Genomic DNA, 15877 nt, shown 5'->3' on the forward strand with positions numbered 1-15877 from the left:
CAAATCCTTTTAGAAAAGCAGGTTTATTGGTCCGGCTGCTCACCAGAACACAGCAACTCGAGGAGCTTCCCTAGAGCCCACAGGAAACTGTATCTGCCCACAGTGATAGCCCATCAGCACAGGGGACCTCATCCTGCATCTGCCCACCCTCCTCAGCTTATCTGTCTTCAATCGGAGGAGGGAAGGGGACCAAGAAAAATAAAGGAAAATTAAAAATAAAAAATAAAAAGCAAAGCTTCGTATTGTATAAAAGGTTTGTGGTTTCCATCCCCCCCCCAAAAAAATAATCAATTAGCTGCAATTCTAAAAAGCAGGGAAGATGTGTCGTTGGGGAGAAGGAAGTAGCCTGTAGCTATCATTTGGGGGAGGTGTTGCCTTTGCTCCTGACCAGCCTTTAAAGGGGGAATCAATGTGTCCTCAGGAGAAAACCTGGTCAGTAACTATAGAAATCAAGCCTTGGACAAGAAGCAGCACCCCACCCTCCCTAACTTTCAGATAAAGGTGCCCACAAAAGCAAGGAACTTAGGGAGGCAAGCTCTACAGTTTTACATTAGGGAAAGATCCATGCTAGAAGCAGCTGAGAGGGAGTTAGGGTGAGCAAGCCAGCAGGCCCTACTTCCCCAGTTTCCGGCTAGGGATCGCTACCAGAGGCCTGGCCTTTTTAGCACCTTGCTTTCTCCCTTCCTGCGGCCAGCCCTGCACAGCTCGCTGCTGCCTCCTGCTGGAACGCTAATTTTCTGGGCTCGGAAAACAAGACTTCCCAGAAGGCAGTTCCCAGATCCTGGAAGAGAGAATCCAGTCCGGCTTACTTCTCTTTGGAACACTTTCTAGAACTGACTGCCCTCCAGATCCAGAGACTGTCCTGCTGTCCTGAGATCTTACCAAAGCGGAACTCTTGTCTTGAATTTCTTTGTGTGGCTAATGAGGGCATTTCTTTCTTATTCCATTTCAACCCTCTCCTATCTTCCTATCTCTTCCCAAAGCCATACTCAACGTGCTCCTGTGTGCAGATTTTGTAGATTTGTAAACGTGCTCCTCTCCTGACACACTTCTCATCCTTTCCTAGGCTCAACTCACCTCCTGCTTACTTCGGTGAGACCTTTATCCAGGGTAACACTCTGCCTTCACCCACCGTATTGCCTTAGATTTCTCCAAAGACCCTCAGGTCTTCCGGTGAGCCACCTCCTGTGTGAGCAAAGGTCTCCCTACACACATTTTATCTTCGTGGTACTTTGAACTGCCTTTATTTTGAAACAGCGTCTCGATAAATTACTCAGGCTGGCTTTGAGCTCACTCTGCAACCCAGGCAGGTCTTGAGCTTGCAAATATCCTGCCTCAGCCTCTCAGGTAACTGGGAGAGCAAGCTGGCACTAGAAAGGCGCCCCTACAAGGGTTGTCTTTAGGATTCGCTCTTTTCCTCTTGCAGAAATTATGGCTTTGGAGTCTCCCAGGGTGAGGAAAAGGAGAAACAGCTCAGGAAGCAAGGGTGGTGCGACTTAGTATGAAGCTGTGTTGGGGAGGGGCAGGCCTCTGACAGGGCCTAACTAGGGAGCTTAGAAAAAGCATCCTGGAGCAGGACAACCAGGGCATGGGTCATTCTTCCATATCCTACCCAGACTGTGTTCAAATTGAGGCTGTCCATGGTGAGAGACCATCTATCCCTCGGTCTAAGGCCTATGCTTTGGAAGGCTGCTCTTCCAGGGGATATGATTTCCCCGCTTTAAAAAAAAAAAGAAAAAGAAAGAAAGGGGGGGAAAAAAAAAAAAGCCCAACCAGACTGGGCTTAGAATGCAAAAGAGAAAGTTTGAAATGAGAAAGGCGGTGGGCAGGAGTGGGGGTCAGGGAGGACAGGATCAGGCACCGGCCTCCAGGGCAGAGCCCCGTGAGTCCTGCTCAGTCGCTGTCGCTCTTGTCCACCAGGACGGCGTCCGATTCCTCGGTGATCTCCAGCAGCGTGTGCACGTCGGGGCTGCTCCCGCGCAGCAGGTCAGTGGCCTCGCCGCGCTCCGCGCCAACCTCGTCGTCATCAGGACCCACCTCCACCATCTCGGTGGCCTTCAGCACCTCCACCTCGCCCTCGCGGATCTTCTTGACATGGAAGGTAAAGGGCGGCACCTTGTAGACCGCGGTCTTGGAGCGCGCGTACACCACGTGGTCGGGCGTGAAGGACTTGCGCAGCTTGTCGCGCGACGTCTTCAGCTTCTCGCGTCGCTCCACGGGCACCAGGCGCGTGCCCAGCTTGTTCATGCGCTTCTCCAGCGTGTGCCGCGTCTTCTCCAGGTTCTCCTTAGTCTTCAGGCGCGTCTTCTCCAGGTTCTCGCGCGTGCGCACCTTGGTCTTCTCCATCTTCTCCTTGGAGAAGGCCTTCTTGAAGTCGTCCACGCGCCGCAGGCCGCTGCGCTTGATGCGCTCGGCGCGGGACTCCTCGATCACCTCCTCCACCTCCACCGCCTCGTCAGACGACAGCTCGATCGCCGCAGCGTCCTCCTCCGGCCGCTCGCCCTCGCCCAGCTCATCGCCCTCCTTCTCTGGCAGCGCCTCCGACTCTTTCAGAGACTTGCTGACGCTCAGTTTGGCCGGCAGCTTGACTTCATCCTAAAAGGCGAACAGAGCCTAGATGAGAAATGCCACTGAAGAGGGCAGAGAGAGGGCTGGATGGGACTCCGGGCAAAGTGCTGGCGATTCTGGGGAGAGCATGGGAACCTATGTGATGAGGGTGAAATCCACCAGAATTGTTCGCTCTCAAACACCCCCAATGCCTGGTACAGATGTGGTCATAATCTGTGCGTCGCACAGTCCTTATACAGACAGCAGCACGCGGAGAGAGCAGAGCTTCGGGTCAGAAATTGATCACCATTATGATTATACTAAATATTCCCAGGGACCTTCAAACCCTTGTACACTATGGCTACGGCTATGATTGCTTTAAGCGGCTGTGACTTCGGAAGAAAACAGCTTAACTTTGAAAATAGCAGAGCGCCCTCTGGTGCCCTAATTTACACACTGCCCCAAGTGGGACAAAAAAAACAAAAACAAAACAAAACAATTTCGGAGAGTTTAGAAGTTGAAGCTTCTAGGGGGATGGGGACAAAGCTGATCCCAGGTGGTCCCCAAGTGGGGTAGCTCTAAGCTAAAGTAAAGGATCTTTGTTCTTGGGATTTTAACCAGTTTGGAGGAAGGAGAGCTCTGCCTACAGCAGACGGTTTCCGTCCTTGACTTTCTCATGTTCTTTGGCTCTACCAGTAGGCATCCCATACCCCTACGTGTAAATAAGAGGAAAGGGAAGAAACTGGCTGAATGCCACGGATCTGTTTCTCTCCAGCCTGAACATTTCTTCTGCTCCTGTTTTCCCTGCCCTGGAAGAGAAGGGAGGACTGCTATTCTAATCTTGTTTCCCAGGCCGGAGCTTAAAGAGCCAGGAGTGAGGAGGGTGGCTTTCCCATCCAGGACCGCCTAGAGCTCTAGAACTCTAAGCTAACTTTTAGTTCTCCTCTTCCTCTCAGAGCTCCTAGCACCAGTCCTATTCTTGATTCTGTGGACATTTTTCAATAACCTGACTTGCGATCAACAATTCATGATTTTAAGCACCCCCCTACCAAAAAGTACTCATGGGTGAGCACAGACCAGAAAAAAAGTCTGACCTAGATCAAAAATGGGAGCTCCTAAAATGGCCCAGGCTCTTTATAGGTTTTTAAATCCAAGAAATATGGGAGGAGGGCACATTTTTCCCAAAATGTTTTCTCCAGGTCATTTTCGAAAATTATAAGAAAATCCCATCTCCTGAGAAAACAAGGCAACATAAGTTGATTCTTCCCATAAAAAGATACACACATACAGACACGCGCGCGTGCACAGGAAAAGGATACACAGAAACACATCTATTCAAGGGCTACATGAAATCTTTATACCACCTGCTACAGAAATGCCTTCCCCACCCCCAATCCCTTTCCTATTCCCTCCCATTCACATCCCCTGGGGTTTCCTGGTTTACACTAGAAACTAGGAACACCTCCTCCCAACTTCCTTCCCTCCTTGTCAATAACATTAGCAGGAACAGAAAAGGAATGCTGTCTCCATTTCTTCTCCCAACTGGGCACCAGCTCTGTCGGGCACCAAGCCACCTCATGCTATCTATTACACTACTACACCTCCCAGCAGGCAAGGTAGCCGGAGCACAGGGCATGCTGGGATTTGTAGTCTCCACCTGCCACAAGTGGGGCTTAGTCCTACCGATAGAATCCTAGGGCATCTGCCATCCCTTTACATCTTATTCACTGAGGTGCTGAAAGAATGTTTTCCTTGTACTGAGTGTAGGAAGGCCTCAGCCTCTCCCAGCATTCCTTCTGACTCCGGCAGTACCCTTTGAGTCTCTTGCAATCAAGACTGACATCATACACATCATCTTAGGACTCCCTAGGATGAAACTCTCTGCCACCTTTTCCAGGCATCTCAACCCAGATTCACCTGTCATTCATACATACATACATACATACATACATACATACATACATACATACATACATACATACATACATTCTCTTGGGCCAGGCTTGGTGGTGCATTGGTGCATTGCAGGTCTTTGATCTCAGCCCTTGAGAGGCAGAGGCAGGTGGTTCTCTGTGAGTTCAAAGCCAGCCTGGTCTACAAAGTAAGCTCCAGGCCAGCCGGACTACACACAGTGACACCCTGTTTTAAAAATTTTTTTCACCCCTTAACTCCTAGTCTGAATACCTACCAGAGCACGGGCACGTGTACACACACACACACACACACACACACACACACACACACACACCACACACAAATTTTACTAAGGTCTAACAATGTGGATGGAATAAAAGATAGTCAGGAAACAGTCTCAACTCCTGGAGAACAAATCCCTGCCCCTACCCCTACCCCAACCCCTGTGACTCTCCTTCTGTCCCACCCTACCCTGAAGATGGAGCTGCTTTTTCTGGCCTCTAACTTCTAGATAAAGGTCTTTGCCAGCTGAGCTCAGAAAATAAGGCTAAGGAGAACACCACAGGCTTCTCCTGCCTACCCCAACTTTCACTGCTATAGTGTTGGGGAGTGGTCCAAGGGAAGAGAAGTTTATGCCTGGGCTTTCCCAAGAAGGGTGCCTAGGAGGGTGTCCAAGAAGGGTGACTTCATGGTGGACTTCCCCAAGAGAAATGGCTTCTACCAGAGGCACCATCTTCTGGATGGAAAGCTGGGATGTGGGCAAGAAGAAAGAACTTGGCTTGAGTCCCTGCACAATGTCCTGAAGGCTGGCTCTGAACACAGCACATCACCATTAGCTTTTCCCTCCATTAGTGGATTTCTCTTTTCCACTCCCATTTCCAAGTCAGGCTTCCCTCATGACTCACAGCCTTGGAGCGCTGTCTTGGGCCCACCCAGCCTGTCTGTTGCTACAACAGCCAGCAACACAATCCAAAAGCACCTCCCCTCGCTCTGGCACCTTTGTCTCACCCTGTGTATCTGCCAGAGTGATTAGGGCAATGGAGGGGCCTCATTGGAGAGCAAGAAGGGAGGGTCCTGCTTGTTCCGATTTCCCGTTTTTATTAAACAAAACCACCACTCCCAACAGGCTTGGTTTCCAGAGTTACCTTTAATGACCGGGTCTGAACAAAAGCATGCATGGCTTCCCCGGCCCCTGCCAAGCTAGCACCCCAAGCCAGGAAGGCACTCACACTTCACCTCCCACCCTTGCTGCAGAAAGGAAGACCTTCTGGCTTAGCAAAGTCACTATAAGATTATAATCTGCGGGGCTGGGGATTTAGCTCAGTGGTAGAGCGCTTGCCTAGCAAGCGCAAGGCCCTGAGTTCAGTCCCCAGCTCTGAAAAATAGAAAAAAGAAAAAAAAAAAGATTATAATCTGCTGGGCATGGTAGTGCATGCCTTTAATCCCAGCACTCAGGAGGCAGAGGTAGGTGGAACTCTGTGAGTTCGAGGCCAACCTGGTCTACAGAGAGAGTTCCAGAACAGCCAGGAACTGGCTGTTTACACAGAGAAAGAAACGCTGTCTCAGAAAAAAAAAAAAAGTATAAACTGAGCACCCATTATGCCCTAGGCATTTCATATTTGTTAGAGAGAAGGACAAGTATTAGCCAGCTGGGGGTAGGAGCCTCTCTTGACCTAGTGCTAATCAGTTCTATTTACACTGGTGCAGAGAAAGACACTGGAGTTGATTCTGAGACCTAAGATCTGCTTAAAGAGCTAGTAGAAGAGACGATATTGTGGCACGGAAGATGCATTGTGAATAAGAAATGAAGCGGGGAGTCCTAAAAGCCCAAGACCTCTCTCTGCTTTGTGCTATGGAGTCAAGGAGGCACTTTCTCTACAGCTCCCTCAGCAGTCGACATTGTTCCCAAGAGGAACAGAACTGACTCTCGGGAAGATGGCAGGGCCTCTGTTATTAGGACTGTTTGTGGTGCTCCAAAGAACCCCCATACAAAAACAATCATAACGCATATCTATAGTATTAAATTTTCATGAGGGAGGTAGATGGGGGGGGGGGGAATGCACAAGGATTCCCTAGGGGGATGGATGAAAAGAACTGAGAAGCTTTGTGCGTGGAGTCAGCTAAAATGTCCTCCCTTTGGGCCTCTCTGAGCTGGCAGCTTTTGGGTGCCCCACCCAAGGTAGGATCTGGCAAACATAAGGGATCCCTTTGCAAAACACTTCCTAAAAGAAAATGAAAAAGAAAAAAAAAAAAGTAAGTGTAAATGTTTTCCTCAGCTACAGGGAGTGGGTGAAGAGGGCACGGAACAACTCCCAGGCCTGGGCCTCATGAAGGCCCCCCTCCAAAGAGGCTTTGAGCCAAGCTGGCCTGTCCCTGAGGGGTAGGGAGTGAGGGGGCAGGGAAGAGGGATCCAGAAGACACACCCAGTCTCATGCAGTTTTATGCAAGGCAGCCTTCGGGTGCAGCTCAAGTCTGGTGCTGAGAGAGCTACAGTTTAAAAAGAAATCAACCAGTTCTGTGGTCGAGCATTTGCTTAGCATGCAGGGAGTTCTGGGGTCCATCCACAGCACCGGGAGAGCAAAACATCCCCACCACCACCCAAGAAAGGGAGAACCCACTTCCTTACCCTCCACCCTCACCACACACACAACATTTTTCTGAGCACTGAGGCACAGAAGCATTTTCCAACACCCATTGCCAGCCCATAATGGACAGCAGCTTGAAAGGACAGAGCCATGAAGGCACTGTCTTCCATCAAATGATGAGCCCATAAGAACTGGGAGGGACACCCTGTTCCCAGAGGGCCCGGTGTCCCAGGAGATCCTAGATCCTCCCACCAGCCGTTGGCTCCTCTGGGGTGGATCGGAGCCCAGGCTCTGGGTAATAGGGCAGTGGGCTGGGCATCTGCTCAAAGGCTGGGCGGTCAGGCACTGTTTCAGGCTTCAGGTGAAAGGGCTCAGTCTCAGGCAGGAGGTCAAGAGGCACGATCTTGGGTGTGGCTGGGCCAGAGGGTGCATTCGGCTTCTTCTTGGGCTAAGATGAGGAAAAGGGGTTTAAATGGCACTTGGGATGAATGCAGGGAGGTTGACAGAAAGAGGCCTCTGTGGCATGCGGAGCGGGGTCTGGTTGAAGAGGGAGAGGCCCCAGAATGAATCAGGGTGTGCCGAAACCACATTTGAAACGTTTCTTTAGGAGGGCCCAAGGGCTAGGAAGGGGTAGGACAAACCCAAGCCCATGAATTAATAAACCACTTCAGCTGAACCCCCATCCACCTCCTTCCTGTCTTCCAAAATGTTCCCTGGTCCTCTCCTATGGCTCACATCCTCTATTGCAATGTCACTGTCCTGCACGAGATGGTCATGGCTTACTGAGGGGCTGGAGTGAGTGGGGAGAGATTCTGCCAGGCATGGAGAAGGAATGTTTTGAGACCAGTTGGTAAATCCTAACAGGAAGGCTCGGCTGAGTGGAAGAGACTCACACTCCCTTCCTTCTGGTTCTTCCCCAAGGCAGGGTGGGCATGCGTAGGTGCCACCCTGGATCAGAAAGGGGATAGACACAAAAAGAAGAACATTCTGGCTACTTCCCTTTTGGCGTCATTTCTACCTCCTCCCTCCTTTGCTATCAGGCACTGTAACACAGAGAGAAATCAGAATCTAAAAACAAGCTATCTTCAGGACAGGTGGGCCTCCAGGATTCCCAGGAGCAGCTTCTGACCCTCTCCAGAGCTGAGCTCACACTCTTGCTTTGTGGAGTCAGAACATAGGAGAGGGACGGTTGGGGGAGCAGCAGACTCAGACAATAGTGATGTTCAGTAAAGCACGTAAAAGTCCCAAGGCAGCAACAGGTCCCTGCCTGCAGAGTCCGGGGAAGAGGCAGGAATGGCAGGGAGGTGGGTGGGAAATGACTCTCCTAGAAAGGGAACCTAAGCCAGGGACGCCCATGGCTGCCCTGGTTTGTACTCCTTATCCCGGGCAACTTCTCCTCACTGCCCTCACATTCTAGGTGACCAGTCTTTGCTTCTGCTTCAGCCACTAATGGCCATCAATATTTTATTGCTGGCCAACATAGCACATGTATCTGCGTGCACGTGCACGCGCGCACACACACACCCCCCCCACAGGGCCTATATACCCAGGTTCTTGCCCAGTTTACTTGTTGCGTCAGCGTCTCCTGTAGCTCAGGTTGACCTCAAACTGGCTGTGAAGCCAAGAGGGACCTTGAACTTCTAATCCTCCTGCCTCTCCAGACTGAGTACTGAGATTACAGGCACATACCACCCAGCCAATTTTTGTGGTGCTGGAGATGGGAGCCCAGGGCTGTAGCCCGCTAAGCAAGCACTCTAGCCAACATAGCTAGATTCCTATCCTGTTTGCTTGTCTGGGGTGGTGGTGGTTGTTTGAGAGGGTCTCCCTAAGTAGCCCAGGCTGGTCTCAAACTCACAATCCTGCTTCCAAAGCCTCCAGAGAGCTTAGAGTTCAGCTGTGCACTACCACACTCAGCTGGCCCCAGTTTTAAGGTTACCTCATCGCTTAAGTGACAATAGGCAAGTAACTTTCCCGGTCTAGGCCCCAGCTTCCTAAGACACACAATGGAGAGGATGAAGCTGGTTATCTTCTAGCTCAGAGGGCTAGAGCCACCGAAGGATGAAATATTCACATGAGTAGTGTTGCGATTAGCTTTGCTATCCCACCTAAGCTCCGGGAACGGGCCCGTGCTACACTCATCTCTGACGTTGTTGCTTAACGGTGTGCTACCCTGTCCCCTCTTGCTGCCGGCTGCTGGCTTTATACCCTCCCCTCACCTTTTTAACTTGGACTTTTACAGCAGTCAGATTTGACTTTTAAAATGGGGTAGTGGGTGAGCAGATAGTAAGATTTCCTTCAGTCCTGGGAATGCCCCTAAAAATACCCTGTCTGCTTTGGATTGCATGACCAAGAAAAACAGCCCAAAGCTGTCAGTTAGACATACCCCACAGGGATGAGGCTGAGGGGGTAAAAGGGAGCAGAGAAACAAGCTGCAAGTATTTTTAGATAAAGGTTTAGGGTTCTTCTAGAGAAAGGTATCTGTGATTCACGTGGAGTACAGGAAGGAAGGAATTAAAGGCTGGTGAAGTTTTGAGGAGAAGCCAGCAAACCCTCGTTCCAGCCATACTGTCTCTCCTCTAATGTCTGTGAGTAATCTGATCTCTTCAAGGCTTCTGGGTCCTCTCCCCAAGCCTGGGGAGCAGATCGAAAGGGTATCATAAGCTTTGCCTCATCCAAACTAACACACCTTTGGGGGGATAGGGCAATGGCAAATCACTTTGCCTAGGGTGCTTGAGCTTGGAAAAAATTACAACTTCCGGAAAGTATTCGTTTCCATTTTGTCTCCCCTTCTAGGTTCCAATCTAGCCCTGGAAGTATCAAAATCATCACTGTCCAAGTGGCCGTGTGGATTTCGGCTCTCCTGGGTTGCACGGTGCCCATCTGCCTCCATCTGCACAAATTACCCAGACTTCCCAGTGGCCCTCAGTCTACAACCCTTAGACTTTACTTCCTTGCCTAGCAGTGGTGACACACACCTTTCATCCCAGAACGGAGGCAGAGGCAGCCGGATCTCCGAATTCGAGGCCAGTTTGGTCTATAGAGGGAGTTCCAGGACAGCCAGAGCTGAAAACAACAACAGCAGCAAACCTCTGTCTTAAAATAACAAGACAAAATAAAACAAAATAATAAAAGAATTCAATCATTCACTTCTCCCCTTCACTAGCTGTTGCCTATAACTGTTACCCTGGGGCTGGAGAGATGGCTCAGTGGTTAAGAGCACGGACTGTTCTCCCAGAGATCCTGAGTTCAAATCCCAGCAACCACATAGTGGCTCACAACCATCTGTAATGGGAATCACCCTTTTCTGGTGTGTCTGAAGACAGCTTACATTGTGCTTGTATATAATAATAAATAAATATTTTAAAAAAATGTTACCCTATAGGACAGAATGAGACCGCTTCCTTTTGTTTAGAGCCACACACTGGTATCCCGACATCAGGAATAGGGCATGGGTGGCCAGACATCCTGATCCCAGCACGGAGGCTCCCAGACCCTTGGATACCTTCTTCTACAGTGTCCCCTTTGCACATCATGACCCCCCACACCTAGAGGGGTAACGTCGAATCTCCTTTCTACTTCCCCTCTAAAAACTCCTATCTTCTCGAAGTTCCTTTCCAGTCAGTATCTCCCCCCCTTCCACTCCCCACCCCCCGCCCAGCCTGCCTTGCTCTCTCTGCCTGGCCATCTCCTTATCCTGAGTTTCCCATAAACTCTGCCGCCCCCAGTCTTCCCTATTAGGCCTGCCAAGACACACGGCTATTTTTACCCTATTCTTTTCTCAGACCGTGGACCTCTGCAGACCCGGGAGGATCCGACCAGGGAGGCTCCTCCCCCTCACCCCACCTGGAACATCCTGGGGCAACTCTGGGAAGCTCTGCAACTCTGAGCCCTACCCCAGGTCCTGGAAGCCAGTCCTTACCTCTGAGCTTGTCCCTGTCACTTAAGTGACTCCTTTCTTTTTAGATTTATTTACTTTTTTCTATTTTGTGTATGGGTGTTTTGCTTGTATGCGTGTCTGTGCAGCACCCCTGCTGAGGCAGAAGAGGGTGTCAGACCCCCTGGAACCGGAGTTAGATTGTTGTTAGCCATCATGGGGGTGACTGGTTCTCTGGAAGGGCACTCAGTGCTGTCTACGACTGAGCCATCTCTCCGGTCTCAGTCCCCAGCCACTCTCTCTTAACTCTCTGCCCTCTTCACCCACTGGCTTGGTTCAGACGTAGTCAAAGCCATCTGGTGAGTGCCCCACCCCACCCCATCATTCAGACAGTGACGACTGTCAAATGTTAGAGTTGGAACAGAACAGAGAGGACGCCGACCTCAGCAGGGAAGTCCCCCACCCACTCGACATTTGTCCTTTCTCTCAGAATCCTCAGCGTGGGGAGCTTTACCTCCAGGATGAGAATGTCCCCAGTTTGCACAACCTGGGACATTTAAAATGAGAAAGTCACCTATCCGAGTTCTTTGTGACAAGCACTGAAAAGAGCTAGCTTACTTCTCTTTGCCTAAACATCACCCGAGAGGGCCACACAGGTCTCAAAAACAACTCACAGGACCCAAACCTCCTGCCTCTGAGTAGTTAGACAGTGAAAACAGCTTTCCTCCTCCCCAGCGGGTGCTATAAATGGGAGAAGCAAAGCTCTTTGCTTGGTTGGTTTTAGACTGAGTCGTGTTAGTTACATGGCCTCAGGAATGATGGGGCCATGGGTATGCACCAGCAGGGCAAAACTGTTTGCAAGTCCCTTGAAAGAGTGTCTCATTAGTGTGTAGAGATAGGCACTGGAGCAGGCCTGTTCTGCCTCTGTCCTACCACCAGTCTCCAAGCATACAGACTGCTCAGTTCTTCCCCAGACACTGATCCATCCGCACAGCTCACGGTTACTCTTGGGGGAAAGGAAGCTAAGGTCCTCATCTCACATCACATGGTTACTCTGTAGCATCCTGATCAGGGATCAGGCAAGTCTCAGAGCTTGGTGATCACAGCTCCTTTACACAGGTCCTTAAAGGTGGGGCGTGCGGGAGACCTAGTCTTCTATTTTTCCATTCTCCTCAGGAGCATAAACTAACCCTACAACCGTCAGTCCTCTTAGGAATGGAAGCACCAACCAGACCCAAGCAGGAGGATGCTGGGCTCAGCACATTCCCTTCCAGGGAAAGAGCGCCAATTCCACACTCAGCTCAGACTTTCTGTCAAGGGGATCGGGGAGGGGAGAGCAGGGACAGATCTGCACTGACACTCTCTGATGCTTTAGGGGTTAAGCTACTACAGCAGGAGGAACCCAGAAAGGTGCAAAGAATGCAGCGGGTGGAGCCTGAGTGAGGCAGCCTCCACCCGCCAGCACCTTCAGAGCTCGGGGACATAGCCCCCGCAGTCATGAGGGGGTGATTCACAGCGCCCAGACTGCCACCTCCACCAGCCCCACTAACACTTCTAACGCCCACCCTACCTGCCCCACCCGCTCCTACCAGGCGCCAAAGGCGCCCGCGCACCGCAAAACAGGCTGTCCCCAGGGAACTGAAAGTGCCTAAAGGCCAGGGGCAGATCACGGCCTGGGGACATGCGTGGGTAGCCAAGGTTGGTGCGGGGGCGCGGGGATAGGGTGAGGGGGGACTGACGGTCGTGTTCCTTGCATGGCGCCCCCGCCACTGCGTGCCTGAGCCCTGAATCACCCTCTATATCGGGCCCACAGCGCCAGAGGCCCCAGGCCCCGGGCCCCACCTTTAGTGTCTGCTTACAGAGGGGTACCCAAAGACCACCAGGGACCTCGGGCATCCCCAGCACCCCCCCAAAAAAAAACTTCCTCTAAGTGGAAAGGCGTTTGACAGAGACAAGCTGGGAACTTTCAGCGTTCCCAAGCCTAGCCCGCTAACTTTTCCAATAGAGTTAGAGACCGAGGGGAGGAGCCTGGAGAGGAAGGCGCAGGGTGCGCCCCTCTGTGAGCCCCAAGAGTTCGCCACTCCCTGAATCCCACTCCAGCTGGGCTCACAGGAAGGAGGGAGGAGCTCCTGACCGCTCTCACCCGGCCGGACTGACGGAGAGACGAGCCTCAGCCCGGTGTCCCCACCCGGATCCCAGGCCAGGGCCGCGGGGGTGGGGGTGGGGTACCCCCAACTCTGGGCGCGGTCCGCCCCGCGGGCTCACCTGGTAGATCATGACTTTGAAGTTGCGGCGCCGCAGCAGCTCCGCCTCGTTGACCTCCAGTTTCTTTATCTGGCCAGCCTGGCGCTCCAGGCTGCCTCGCACCGTCTTCACGTTGACGCTGACCTTGCGCACCTTCTCCAGCAACTTGCTCACGGTGTTGCTGGTGGTGGCGTGCGCCTTGCCCAGCTTGCTCAGCTCTCCCTGGATGCTCTGCACAGCGCCCTCCATCTCTGCCTGTCGCTCTTCCAGCTGGGCTTGGGTCAGCTGGATCTGGTCAACGGCGCCGATGATTTTATCCAGAAGGCTCAGCACCAGTACACCGTTTACCTGGTCCGACTTGATCAGCTCGTCGGAACCGGTCCCCGACGGCTCCTCGGTGGCCCGTGCCTCCCCTGGGGTGGGCTCCGGGCCCTCGGAGGAAGCATCGGGATATCCGGAATACGGCCGCTCGACGATATGGAGCGTGACATCCTCCATGGCTTCCCGGAGCCGTGCGGGGCCGACTCGGTGGAACTGGAGCGGGAGACCCGGAGAGAAGGAGGAGCGAGAGAGGGGAAAGCGAGCAGGAGCCTAGAGCGGAGGAAACTCGAGCCACGTCCGTGCGCACCGGGACTCTAGCCAGAACTGTGGGGCGGGGAATCCGCGAGTTGCCCGGCTCCCAGACCAAACCTGGAGTCACGTCGGCCATTGGCTGGACCCACCCCAGAAAGGGAGGAACCGGGGCTGGAGGGGAGACCAACCCCGGAGGGGCAGCGGAGAGGGACCCAAGAGCCGGGCGCCCCACCCTGTTCAGGATGGTTGGAATAGTTGGAGCGGGAGTCTAGGGCCCCCCTTGGCAGTGAAGGCTGCGGCAGGCAGCGGGACTGGGGCGGAGGAATGTGAGCTGGGGAAAGGAATTAGGTCCTCCTGAGTGTGCTCTACAATTCTCTTTCCTTTTCTTTTTCTTCACCCACAAACCCACTCTAGCCTTTGAAAATCAAGCTGAGGCCCAAATGGAGTGTGAATTGGATGTAAACAAGTTTTATGTGTCGTGCCTCATGTCCTTGTAGGATCCTTGCCTTATACAATCTTTTTCAAAGGTTTGGGGGTCCTCCCTACGTCTATCTATACACTGAGCTAACCACTGTCCCCCAAAGCTTGTGGGGCTGTTAGTGAGAGGGAGGGAAGAGATAAAATGGCAGAAAGGTTGACAGCCTACAAAGGGCCTCTAGGTTTCTCTCAGAATTGTCAGGACAGGGCAGGATTAAGGCAAGAAGCAAATTATGAAGTAAACCTCTTGACCACCTCTCCCTGTGACCCTTCAGCAGGTATCTAGCAAACTCCAACCTCAGAGAATGTGGCATCGAACTTGTTCTTCCCTCAAGTTCCCGGATATTAGGTGAGCATTCAGGGAGATCATGGAACCACATCTCTTTATCTAGCAGAGAAAGGAAGGCCAAGAGGAGGCAGGTGGCTCGCCAGGGTTCACTCCAGGTTACTGTTGCCATGTGTTCTTAGCTCCAGGTCTCTGAACTCCACCGACACTCAGAACCTTTCCCTGGGGCAGGAATTAGGGCAACTATAACAACACTACTAAATGGAGAAGCAAACGGTTTCTTTATGGTGAACACCAAGGGGCAAGTTCTGCGCAGGCGCAGAAAAGTCCTTCGCACAGAGGTCTAGAGACACTGGCTGGCCTGCTCCCACATCTGGTTCTCAGCAATCCCTGGAGCAACCCCAATTCCCTTTCCCACAGAGATACAGAAAACCTTTTCCCTGCTTAAGAAACCAGGCTTGGGGTTCCCCGGCTGGATGGGCTTTCGGTAAAAGGTCATTTCTAGTCTGGTGTCCACCAGCATTAAGAAGAGTTAAATGCTGCTCTGTGGAGACTCGAGGGTCGTCAATCTAGTCGTACAATTCACCAACGTGTGAGGCAGGAGATTGCCATATGAGGTATAGAACTTTAGGGACCACTGAATGTAACAGCAATCCCGGCACACACACACACCCCCCAATACTCCAATCGGTTTTCTCACTTGAGGTTAAAGATGAGACCTTCAGGCTGGTGTGGTGACACAGGCCTTTAGTCCCAACAATTGGGAGACAGAGGCAGGCAGATCTCTGAGTTCGAGGCAGCCTAGTCTTCACAGTGAATTCCAGGACAGCCAGGGCTACAAAGAGAAACCCTGTCTTGAAAAACAAAACAAAAAGGAAGAGGGAACTTCTACATACAATTGAATATTTGCCAGGAGCAGTGGAGCACACCTTTGATCAAAGCATTTGGAAGGCAGACTGGCAGATGGCTATGAGTTCAACACCATCTTGATCTACGTAGCTAGTTCCAGGCCAGCCAGAGCTACACATTGATACCCAGTTTCAAAAACAAAACAAATGGGAAAACAAAGAAACAAACAAAGAACAAAAACCCCACATATTTTATAACCATTACAATTGGCAGATTACCAACTTTTTAAAAGAAAGAAAGAAAAGAAAGGGGGCTGGAGAGATGGCTCAGTGGTTAAAGGTGATTGCTGCTCTTGAAGAGGACAAAAGTGTGGCTCCTGATAACCACGGTTCCTTTGCGTCCAGAGAATCTGATGTCCTCTCTTCTGCCCTCAACTGGCACCTGCCCACACTTGAGTGTTCCTCCACACACACACAATAAATAAATAAGTGAAATAAAGAATTTAAGAGAATTATAACAATGTAAATT

At 51.6% G+C, this 15877-nt stretch overlaps 1 protein-coding gene and 2 long non-coding RNA genes across 4 annotated transcripts; 2 read left to right on the forward strand and 1 right to left on the reverse strand.

Moving 5' to 3' along the window:
• Positions 1–1785: 1785 nt before the first annotated feature.
• Positions 1786–15625, reverse strand: Cavin1 (caveolae associated protein 1). Of its 2 annotated transcripts, none has more exons than NM_001105841.1 (2): positions 13186–13768; positions 1786–2595 (listed from the first exon to the last, which is right to left on the reverse strand). In NM_001105841.1, the coding sequence occupies exons 1-2, from the start codon at positions 13660–13662 to the stop codon at positions 1894–1896; spliced, it is 1179 nt and encodes a 392-aa protein (NP_001099311.1). In that variant the 5' UTR covers positions 13663–13768; the 3' UTR covers positions 1786–1893. The 2 variants fall into 2 exon arrangements, with proteins under 2 accessions (NP_001099311.1, XP_038941541.1); XM_039085613.2 differs by lacking the exon at positions 1786–2595 and adding an exon at positions 5590–7494 and having other exon boundaries at positions 13186–15625.
• LOC134480717 (uncharacterized) lies at positions 8586–10725 on the forward strand. The gene is made up of 2 exons (XR_010055456.1): positions 8586–9631; positions 9840–10725. It is a non-coding gene; the product is annotated as an uncharacterized LOC134480717 (long non-coding RNA).
• Positions 14434–15866, forward strand: LOC134480716 (uncharacterized). The gene is made up of 2 exons (XR_010055455.1): positions 14434–14563; positions 15623–15866. It is a non-coding gene; the product is annotated as an uncharacterized LOC134480716 (long non-coding RNA).
• Positions 15867–15877: the final 11 nt, after the last annotated feature.

Source organism: Rattus norvegicus, chromosome 10 (genome assembly GCF_036323735.1).
Source record: "Rattus norvegicus strain BN/NHsdMcwi chromosome 10, GRCr8, whole genome shotgun sequence".
Taxonomy (NCBI): Eukaryota; Metazoa; Chordata; class Mammalia; order Rodentia; family Muridae; genus Rattus; species Rattus norvegicus.